The sequence below is a fragment of the Brachyistius frenatus genome, unplaced genomic scaffold, assembly GCF_029030835.1.
Source record: "Brachyistius frenatus isolate BFR_SWC_R1_liver_20210118 unplaced genomic scaffold, ASM2903083v1 Contig_17, whole genome shotgun sequence".
Taxonomy (NCBI): Eukaryota; Metazoa; Chordata; class Actinopteri; family Embiotocidae; genus Brachyistius; species Brachyistius frenatus.
In genome coordinates, this window is record NW_027210616.1 from 1210117 (window position 1) to 1222155 (window position 12039).

General features: G+C 39.0%; 1 protein-coding gene across 1 annotated transcript in view; it reads right to left on the reverse strand.

Annotated features, from left to right (window-relative positions):
- Positions 1–214: 214 nt before the first annotated feature.
- glra4a (glycine receptor, alpha 4a) overlaps positions 215–12039 on the reverse strand; it is a 44202-nt gene continuing 32377 nt past the window's right edge. Inside the window, exons 6-9 of the mRNA XM_069694152.1 lie at positions 8368–8505; positions 7831–8045; positions 6599–6748; positions 215–1180 (exon numbers count right to left, since the gene is read on the reverse strand). Coding sequence (XP_069550253.1) covers positions 890–1180; positions 6599–6748; positions 7831–8045; positions 8368–8505 — 794 coding nt within the window. The 3' untranslated portion in view covers positions 215–889. The remainder of the gene's footprint in view (positions 1181–6598; positions 6749–7830; positions 8046–8367; positions 8506–12039) is intronic.

The following is a 12039-nucleotide window of genomic DNA, read 5'->3' on the forward strand; positions in this document are numbered from 1 at the left end:
TTTCCTGCTTCGGTTTAAGGTTTCTAACCACTTGGGTTTTTTGGAGCTGATGGGTGCTATTAAAGGTCTGAAATAGAAAAGTAATTGTGTGCGATGCCGTTATTCTGAATTTCTTATGCACTTGAAAAAAGCATTTGAGTACATCTTTTTTTCAAAGTAAGCAACTGAATATTTGTGTTAAAGAGAAGCAAAATCATATGTAGTTTCCTGGCAGAATAACAATTTATTTAAATTTAGACAAAAGGAAATACATATTTGTGCTTTGTGCAGTTTAATGAACAGCTTTGTTTATATACACCTTTATACACTGTTTTATATATATGTGTTTAGATATATAATCTCTTCTTACACATACCTAAACTGAATTATCATCACTTATTGTATATTCATAAATATCAAAGATCCCTTACCCTCCCCCCACATACCCATTTGATAATCTAAAGTTGTAAAAAACTGTTATCTTTTTTTTTATTTTCAAAAACATTCATTCAAAGCTGTGTAGTGTCAAAATTCAAGTCAGTATGTCTCATTCAGCCAGGATCAACATCTGAACTCTTTTATCCATCATCTGAAACAAAGGTCATGAACCCACAAGTACCAACAGTGTCTAGTCTCTGTTGTAATCCAGGTGAATCAAATCAAGACAGATACGAGAGGGCATTCACAAACAACAGCAGCCCGAATCCACCCAGCTTAACCTAGTCGTTCCTCCTAATCACTTGTCATCTGAGATCCTGAAGACGCACCTGAGCACAAAGTTTTTATTTTTAGCAGTGGTTCTGAGAGGCAGATTTGCCTCTTGACAAATTTCTTCATTATAATGTAGAACTGACAGGCCGTTTCAGTTCTGAGAAGAAAAAACTAAAATGTAAGATCTGTCAGAGCGTTTTTACAAATTTGCATGGATGTCCTCATGTCGCAGCACTTTGTAGGTGATCCAGTAGAAGATGTTGAATATGAGGAAGCTCAGTGGGAAGACAGCTCTGGATATGGTGTCAATGCGTTTGGCCCGGTCCACAAAACGCTTGTGAAGTACTTCTCCATTGTACATAGTAACGGGAGGCGGGGGGGTGAACACGGTGGCCGCTTCCACAGCGGTACCATCCTTGGTCTGCAGGCAGTGACCCAGTCCGTAACCCCGGAAGTAAAAACCGCGGCTCTCCCTCACCAGTTCCTCCTCCTGTGGAGTCGAGCAAAAATAAAAACAGATTGGCCTCTCGCTGTCAACAAGAATTAGCACACAGCTTTTTACGTTTCCGCTCAGCGGCTAATTCCCAAATGCATTTGGGGTGTGTCAGCACAAAAGAGCAGCCGAATGCAACAAAGCGAGAACATCAAAAGAACAACTTGGACTTCAAGGGTGAGTCTTTTTCAAAACAGTAGAAGATCTGTCAGTGATTGTGTATAAAACCAGCCTCAGTTTGAACCTCTAATGTATGACCTATAAATTCTAGTCACAGTGGTCAGCACCAGTTTCTCAGTTACAATGGTAATGTTTTAAAAACAATATATATATATATTTTTTTTGATGAATTCTCCCTCAATGATTTGAAAACTGTTCTGTATGCAGGACAATTAAAAAAAAAAAAAAAATTGTATTCCTTCATCTAGTTGCGCCTATATTTTCTAACCCAAGTAACCAAAAAAACGCAAGAAAAATATTCCTTTTGTTTTGTATAAAAATATATAATAATAGAAAGAGATGTCAATACAGACAAATACAATACATATTTAAAAGAGTTTTGTTCACATTGAATAGTTTAAGTAAAAACATAAAGCCAAATGGGCCAACTTTCACTATGCAGAAAATAAATATTTGTGCAACCAGTCTTTTACAGGAGTCTTTCAGGTTTGGAAATGCAGTGATTTTAAATGACCTAATGGGTCATTTAAACCAGGAATATCTTTTTTTAGAAACACTGATGAGAGGCATACAGAGGGGAGCTTAAACACAGACGACTATTAGATCCACTTTTGTTTAATCAGTTAAGCTTTTTGAAGTTTCTGTAACACAAAGAGGGGGATCGGAGGGCATCTTCATTAGGAGGTAAAAGAAAACGTGTCCTTCTGAAAGTTAATCAAAAAATTAACCTCCATCTCTCCTTTGCAGCTCTTTTCAAAGTTGCAGAATGATAGACCTTTCAAAATGTTAATAAAACGGTTCAAAATATTAATAAAGTCATGATCTCACAAAAAAAAAGCTTGCACTTGGCATTATGCTTTGATGAATGGCTGTGCTTTTTTTTTTTTTTTTTTACAGTGAATGAGACACTGTTCCCGCCCTTTGAAGAGAATATTAATAGACATGCAGCTTAACTCTGACAGCCCTCTGACACTTTGAGAGATTCACTTTAGCAGGGGAAAGTGAAGATGTGGGATCTAAATTGGATGATTAGTAGTCAGTGTGAAGGGCCCTGAAAGCTCTGATCCCTGCATCCCGCCTCTTCGCCTTTCCTCTCTCACCGACCCTGGCAGCTCACTGGTGCTCTGCCGACCTTCACATGGCTGTGCCGGACAGGTTTGGCAGAGAGACACCGACAGCTCCTGTCAAACATGTAGGGAGACTAATATATTTCACACCTGTCTCTTACTATTACATGTCTCCTGCACAGTATATTCATTTAGTCTTTAAACTTTCCCTACCTCTGATCTCTGCCAGCTGCCCTTTGCTTGGACCTTCACAGTTTAGCTGTTAACTTAGTTTACTATAAACTTCCTCCGTCCTACGGTTTTCTGATTGTGAGTAACTTTATGTTGCCCCTGTGACAAACTGCACCACACAACAAAAAGAAAGGGAGTTGTAGCTCTTGGAGCACAGCTTAATTATCCTTCCCACTCCTCCTTAAATGATACAGTACATCATGTGCTAAAGTCTAATGGTGCGTTTCTCTAAAGATAATAGGTGCTCATCGTCTCTGCTCTGTGCTCTCAGCAGCTACTCACTTTGTGATTTGTTGGCATAAGATCAGTGGAACCTGCTCCGATAATCACATCGTGCGCGGTGGAGAGTGAAGTTATTGCGAAAATGGTTGTTTTTAGTCAATGATGAGCTGTGGTTTCCTGTTCAGTTGTAACTGTCAAATCGATCATTAAAACATTTGACGTTTTGGGAGCACTGCTTCTTCACCATAGCTGAGAGTTGGATGAGACAATTAATACCAGTCTGAGCAAGAAAGTAAATAAGAGTATTTCCCAAGTAGTTCTTGTCTTTATCAAAATCCGATAATTAGATGATTCAAACACAAATACTTCACTGTTTTAGTAAATGCCAAGACTTTTTGAGAGCATCCTGAAAGAGGATATTACAAATTCGATGACAGGGAGAGAACAAGAGGAAGAAATGTATGTTGAATTTAAATTAGCTTTAAAGCAGGTTCCACTTTGGGGAAGAATTGAGGGGAAAAAAAAAAAAAAATCCAAGTCAGTAATAAAGGAGCAGGAGGTCAGAGGGAGAGGGCTTCAGAGACAAGGTGAGATCAGCACAAAGTGAATTTGGTTGTGTGAGAGATGCCAGGATAAATTCATGTTTGAGGTGAAAGTTGCACAACACAATACATTTGGGAGGCTGGAGGCATGGACAATGGGTTGGGTTGGGTTGAAAGGTCAGGGTTGACACAGGGTTCCTTTTATTTATGTATTTTTTTTTTTTTTTTACCCCAGCACAGGCGCTGCAGTGCTGATTTAGATTCCTGTAGGTTGAGTTGTTACCAGGGATGTTGTTGGCTTTCCGCAAAGATTCAACACTCCCAGGCTGACTGGCAAACACCTCCATTGGAAAGGAAAGTAGACAAATTGAGACAGAAGTTATTGCTCCTTATTTCAACTTTTATTGTAAAAGTTTGGTAGTCTTTTTGTTTTTCAAAGATGGAGTTTTATTGTGAATTTATAACTTGTTTTGGAAGTAGGCAGGGAACAAAAACGGTCACAGCTCCATTTAAATAAAAACATGTGCCATGACAGAAATACAGTGATTAAATAGGAAAACAAACTCAAGCAGACGTTTTCAGCTTTTAATTAGAGCGGCACTGTGAGTGTGATAATACAGGACATTATCTGCGGCTGTTAAGAGAACTGGCTTTGAAGATGGAGAGTGGCTCCTCAAGGAGACAGCTCAAGTTATTTCTGTAAAGACTATAAATGGAAGTATAGATCGATTTATTTATTTTTATAGTTTTGAAGGCTGTGTGGATGTACAGTGCTCGGAAGACAGTGGCTGTTTTAAAATCTCTGGTGTTTTCTTAGCAAAATGGAAGGCTGAAAAATTACATTGATTAAGCTTCGTTGGTCAGATTCCCAACTTCTCTCTACTACCAACACATCGAGTCGTGCCTCAATACCTCCCAGATGGATAATTTGCGACTTCAGACCCCTCGGTGGGAGTAACCGTGCAGCTGATGTGGACAGGGGAGGTCCTTTCCTCTGTGGACCATCACTTTCTCTCTCTCCTGTATCCATGCAGGATGGCAGACTGCCCAGTAAATCTGCTGGACTTTTCAGCATTTCCAGGGAACTTTGCCATGAGTCTGGGAGCCTGCTCAGCATCAGAGCTGTTTAATGGGATTTTCAAGATGTCCTGTCTGTTTATCTTAAGACATACATCTCGTTGTCTCTCACCTAAAAGCTTTTTGTCAACTTTAAAAGCTGTTGGCTTTCATAATCGTCGTTCAAGTTGTGGATCCAGTTTCGGATATGTATGTTTGAATGAAAAGTGATGCCAAAAACAAAGATGCCACTTACCATTAAAGCATACTTTTCAGAGAATTAGAGTGATGACTATTGACTTCACTAATTCTAATAAACCATGTGTTAATGCATTATAGATATCTAAGAAGGAATTCTGAGCTGTCAGGTTCTGAAAAATCCCATTTTCTGGTGTTCCATTGCTAACTTACTTTGTCATTTTATTAGCTCTTAAATTCAACAGGAAGAAGCCGTCAATGAAAATCAGGACCTTTTGATATCCATTTAATAACAACTTATAAATTAAAAGCCACAGATTTAAAATTTTCTGACAAACAATCAAGTTTTCAGTTATAGGTATTCGTGATTCACTTAAATTAAGAGTATAACTGCAGGCTTGATGGCCTCTTGTAAAGTGGGCAAGTATTCGTAAAAGGTACTTGCTTTGTCACTTTATAATCAGGTATTGAATGAATAAAACCGTAAAAGAATCCATGAAATCTTCAGTTATATATATATATATTAATGAATAGAATTTTGGTCAGAAGGTTCTGCAGCTTCTTTGCAGAAAATCAGACTCTGTATTCATGATGTGTTTCTAAATAACTGAATAAAATAAGTTATGTGAGGGTAAAATATATATATATATATGAGGTATAAAATATTTTTTATATGGAAAAACAAACACTGCATAAAAATGGTTTAATTGTTATTCTATTTATAAACATTCATAAAGCCTAATAGTTCCAGTTAACTTCAAACCATTATTGCAGAACTGGTTTGACATTTTGGGAAAAACACTGATTCACTTCTTTGCTGAGTCAGATAAAAGATGCTGATGGATACCATCTTTCCAATAAAATATAAAACAACAGTCAGCAGCCATTTAGCTTGGCTTAGCAAAAAGATTGAAGCAAGGAGGGAACAGGCCTGGCTTTAAAAATGTTTGTCAGACTCTAGGAATTTACCGCGTCCCTCTACGAAATAATTGACATAAATCCCATTGTGAAACCAGATTGGCATCTTGTTTTGATTTTTTTTAGGTTGAACAAATGAGATGCAGCATGCGAATTGGTGAATTTCAGAGGTGATGGTTGTTGGCACATTTTTTTTTTTTGGACAAAGCCATGGTCGATATTTCCCATTTTAAGTTTTCATGCAAAGTTGAGTTAACCAGCTGCTGGCTGTAGCTTTATATTTCACAAACGGAGAAAGGAAATACAAATATTTTCCAAAGTTTCAAACTATTCCTTTAAGTAATACTTTTTAGAATCGAGTGCAGAGAAACGGTTTAATGATTTAGAATTACAAAAAGGGACTGTTTTAAAAGATAATTTAAACACAATTATCTAATTAATGCTTCTTTGTTATAATAATCAATCAAAATTAAATTACTGGATGGATAAAGACAAGGTAGGAAAAAAAAAAAAAACAATTGGAGTCTCTCACACTGTCCATAACCGGTAAGACAAGAGACATGTATCAACCAGGGTGGTTTCAGGGTGATTGCGAGGTTACGGGACCGCAGTCCGAAGGGGTTGTTGCTCTGTGTCAAACTTCGTGACGGAGGTAAAGAATCACAGGTCAGTGCTCACCGTGGAAACAAGCTGAACTGAAATGATCAGATCTTCCTCATGTAATATGACAGCCAGCTGTAGCGTGTTGATGTTGTCAGTTTCCGAACATACAGCATCCCACAATAACAAGAGGCATAAGTCAATGTTATAGGGGCTGACAAGGACTCCAGTGTGTGTGTGTGTGTGTGTGTGTGTGTGTGTGTGTGTGTGTGTGTGTGTGTGTGTGTTTTCCTCACGCTTAGTTTTTCAGAATCTGGCACAGTGTGTGGTGTTGTCAGTGTGTCTGGTTTTCCTTCTGGACCAGGCTTTAAACTGTGTGTGTCTGCGTGATTTACACTTACTATTCTCTGCTGCCGCTGCTTTTTCCTCAGCCTGATGAACTCCTTGTGTTGCCTCGAGACAAAGTTAACGGCTGCATACTCGAGCAGGGCGGCGAACACAAAGAGAAGGCACACCGCCATCCAAATGTCAATGGCCTTTACATAGGACACCTGGAAACAGACAAGGTCACGGAGCAATCAATGCTCAATCCATATGGCTGATGGATATTTTGTGGGTCGTGTAAAATGTAGCCATTCCTCAGCTCTGGCCTGTGATGACACGCATCTTTGGGATGGCCTAGAATTAAAATGAGTCAGTGGGATGTTGGCAGTTGACACATAGCCATGAGACAGGTCACAGCTAAGACTTGGGGAATGCCCCGGCCGTGTCATTCATGAGAGAAGACATGTCACAGCACATCAGCAATGCCCACTGAGCAGGCATTGTGTGGAAACTTCACTCAATTGAGCAGCAGTTCGCTGACTGTTACAGATACATGCAGAGAAATGGAAAAACCACACAGAAAATGACACGTGTATTGTCTGAATCAGAATCTGCCTCATGCAAAACCAGCATGTCTGGACTAAATACACAGTAACAGTTCATCCCAAGCCTAGTCTTTTAAACTTTGGAGGGCACAACTTGTACCTTCAATAATAATTAAACATCTGTCTCTGTTTCATGGAGTATTCAGTTTGGCCTTGTCAGAAAAAATCAGGAACAAAAGGTAATGGTATTTCTAAATCATGTATCACTTTTTGGAGGATATGTCAGAGCAAAATGTCAGAAAAGTCGACAAATTTCAAACTGAGGCTACACTCCTGTTTATTATAGACATTGTTTTTTTCATTGAGCCACTGACCTTTTTGTTGAGCTGAAAACACGATGTAATGTTATTTCCTCTCATTTACTTGCTTTTTGGAGAAAAAAGGGCGTATGATTACTTGCAAAATATCTTACTGTGACTAACATTTCAAGTTCTGTGGCAGATAAGTTAGCACTTTCTCTGTGCTACACTTATTTTTCTAATGTACAGGAAGTAAGACATGTTTTAAAATAAATATATATTTACAACTACCACAATGTAAATATCCCACTAAATTGAAAAGACAAGCAGTGATGCAACTTATTTTAGTCTTTGGTGTATTTCCCCCTCTTTATCTCTGGTTTCTGGCATCTGCTTGCACCTGTGAATCCACCTGCCACTATGTACAAGCCATCACACATAACGATCACTAGTGTGCAGACTCACCTTGGGCAGTGAGGCTCTCGAACCCGAGCTCTGCGTGGTCATTGTCAGTACGGTGGTGATGCCCAGACCAACTCTGGCTGGTGCTGCGTCCATGTTTATCCAGAAAGACACCCACGAGAGGATAACAATGAGGAGGGAAGGGATGTACATCTGGATCAAGTAGTAACCCATCTGACGTTCCAAGTGGAACTTCACCTCAATGCAGGTGAATTTACCTGCAGGCAAATTACAATAGACATTCAGTTGTCTGTTTTGTTTAAAACCATTAAATTGGGTTTCTTTTAGGAATGTAAATGTAGGAAAACGAAAGTTTGGTTAAAACCCACTAGATTTCATGGAATCATAATCATGCATTGAGTTGTAGGTTAACTACCCACAACCACCATTGCTGTATTCTACAAATTGTTGTAATTGAAGTGAATCTGCAGCTCAACTTGCTGCTAGAAAAATGATCAGCTTAAGCACTCAAATACAGTTTGGTCATGCAGCAGTGGGGTTTCTAGCTCTTCAACACTTCACATGGCATTTATAATTCACCTGTGTTGTAGTACTTAGTGCAGTTGCCCAAATCCTTTTCTTCTTTCAGCACAAACTGGGGAAGGGTGAGATCATCAGCCACCTGAACGGGGTTCTCAGCCAGCCACTCAAAGATCAAGTCATTCATGGTGTAACCAACTGTGAAAAGAGAGATAAAGAACAGAGAGGATAGAGATTATATTTAAACAAAGGAGGAATCGTGAATTTTTTTTCTATCTTAGTCTATTTTAGACACTATAATCTGTGAATTCTTCTTGTTTGTATGTTTTTCCATCTATCTTCCATGATATTTGAGACAGACTTTGGCATACCCTTGTAAGATGATAAATCTTAGCATTTCGCCATGCCGAGTTCTTTTTTTCATTATTCTTCTCATTTTGAATCAATTCAATTCAATTTTATTTATATAGCGCCAAATCACAACACAGGCTATTTCATGGCACTTAACACATTAAAGTCCTTACAGCAAGACTTTACAATATTATACAGGGAAACCCAACAATTCAAAGACACAATATGCAAAACATGTTCAGTTTATAAAATCTGGCAAAATTAAAAATGTTGCATCTGTAAAGCATCATTTTCTCCAACATATGGGTGACATAGGTGCAAGATGCTAGAAGTAGATCCTGGAACAAGGATGCATATCAGTTACTGCCTGATTATGGGAGAACAATGCATCATTCATCATTCAACAAATGCAAATCATTGACATCTTTACTAAAAGTATAACAAACTCTCTTCATATTTCAAAATCAAATCAAGTAACCAGCTGCAGTAGCTACTAAATATTCTTGTTATCACAGTTGTTCATCATTCTCCCCTTCCTCCATAACCTCATTTTTCATTGGGATCTTGTTACCATAGAAAACATCAAAACCTTTGGCAAATGAGACTCAGAGGCGGAGAATGAAATTCGGAAGACTGTGGTGACGTAATGTCCCTCTGCCCATCTGTTCAGCTACCAGCGACCCTGTGCCATCCTGTTTGTCACATTAAAGGTCACACACTGCACAGCAAGAGTTGTGTTTTCGTGGCTCTTTGAAGGTTGCAGAATATGGGGCACATGAGGGGCATTTCAAAAGAGAGTGGGAGATGTTGTAGGTGTTAAGTCACACTGAGCTCATTAGTGTGTATATTCTTACCAAAGCAAACTGTAACGTAATGGAATATATACTGTAAATCTTTGCTTCCTTTCACAGTTGAATATAGAGTTAAGTGAAGCACTTGGATATGACCACTCAAGAAAAGTCACTAATTACTTTGCTTACACAAATCTGTATCCGTTCATGTTGATTTGCATGATGTTTTTTGAAGGTTGTACTTCTTCTCACAGCTGCCTGATTTATCAGTATATTAAAAATGCATGCCGCACGCAACACCAATGTGGAGTTCCTCGCATATCTGAATAATACTGATGTCTACTGGGACCCTTTAGGGCCTGAGTTAGAAAGACATCAATTATTCAAGATGTTTTACACAATCCCGCACCACCAGTCTGAATAACACCACCACTAAAAAACACTTATCCTGTTCATGAGGAGAATTCACTGTCATTCACACATCCTGCTGCAACAACCAAGGGGAATGCCAATGCTACGCTAAGATAATGAAATGATCTTCTTTTCTTCTGCCAGCTGCAGCTAAGAGGCGTCAAACCATAACTGACATTGTGTTCATGGTGCAATAAAACTCCAATTTATGAGCCGAAATGTCTGGAATATCTCGGCAAGGTAACGACTATTAGTCACATACCATCTCCTTGTTCGTGTTAAAGAGTCGTTCATCTAATGAAAGCTACTATCGCCATAAAGCTACAGTCATGCTTCACATTTGCTGTCTCGCTCTTCACTTATCGTGTAAGTTAGAAAGTAGATTTGACAATACTGGACACTAATGGCTCAAGGCAAAGCAAAGTGGTATAAGCTGAATATATGGGGCTTTGATGTGTCAGAAGAAGGCAGAATCCTATGGCTGGCTTTATATACGTATCTGTATAAGCCCGTGGCATGAAAGGCCAGAAAAGAAGATCTTTGGCTCTCTCCAACCCCAAAGAGAACGCCTTTTTTTTTTTTTTTTTTCTCCGTCACCCTCCTCTTGCTTTACATGCTGGAACAGATGGTGTTGCCAAAGCTCCAGTAGTGTCACTAAAACTTATAATGTCCTCTTAACATTAAGCTCAAGCCAAGGTGATCACACCCTTGGGTGGTGTACTCGCACTTGTCAACACAAGGCCAAGTATCCTCACGAGGCCTTTAATCAGAAATGATCACATTTCCTCTAATGGCACTGTGATGGGGTACAATCACCCTAACACACACACACACACACACACACACACACACACACACACACACACACACACACACACACACACACACACACACACACACACACACACACACACACACACACACACACACACACACACACACACACACACGGGCAATACTAAATTATCTGTTTGTCTCTATGTTAATTTGCAGAAATAAATCATGCTGCTTCTTGAACAAAGAAGGGGCTAGTTCTCTAAAAAAACAATACATCTTGATGTTATTGAATCAGATAAGGATACGGGTAACAATACTAGCACTGTAAGGTTGATTTATTTAGTGGTAAGAAATGCTGCTGAATAGATGTCTTTATAGTGTGAGTGCTCTGTCCGTTTCACCTCTTGAGACTTAAATTCTTTTGGTCCCCATGATGAGAAATTACAGTAAGTCACCTCTAGGCACAGGGAGGGGGTCACATTTAATAAAGGGGATACAAAATTAAAGTTTTATTATTTATATCCTGGAAATTGGTTTCATGAGGGCAAATACTGCTACTACTCTCTTGCTAAAGGCAAGGATAGGCTGAAAGAGGAGAATATATTCCTACTGTATGTTCTGTCAATGCAATTGTACATTTCTCAAATGTGCAGAAACTAATTAAAAAGCAAAAGCACTTGACCGTTATTGAGCTCCATCCCCTTTACTGTTGCACATGTTGTTCATTGTTGAGGGTAGCAGCACGGGAAGGGGTCTTAAAAATGCATTTGATGGAGGTAGGGTACCAGATAATGTGCTAAAAGACAGATCCTAAAGGTACTCTTCACATGAGAAAGTTAGCATCCTCTTTAGCGGATGACCTATGTAGCTGCTCAGCTTGCATACAACGAAAGGAAAGACAAATTTCCTACATGGAGACAAAAGGTGGATGTGCTAGTCATGAATGCTTTTATTTTTTGCATAACTTGTCACCCCACAAAATAATGTAGCATAACATACCTTTGGTCTTTAAAGGCATGCTGGGTTACTGTATCAAGTGCATTAAGGAGCACCTGATGACAGATTACAAGAGCACACACAACGGAGACTATAATTTCTTGTAGTTTTTGTTTCGGAGATGATAAGCAAGTATAAAGCTTGACATTTATACTCCTGTCTGTTACTGTGCTAGGTTATGCCTGGACAACTACTGTCTGACACCACGATACATAGATAACTTGCAGTACTTGTTTGATTGAAATCACTTTCCCAGTTATGAAAAACCACAAACACATGGAATGTAATTACACAACCTCAAAATGAAACAAACCTAAAGGTATGATAGAGTTGGTATCTTTGGGGATATAGCAAGGTTAGACACACTGCAAGCCAGGCAAAAGTTAGAGTACAGGAAGCCAATGGA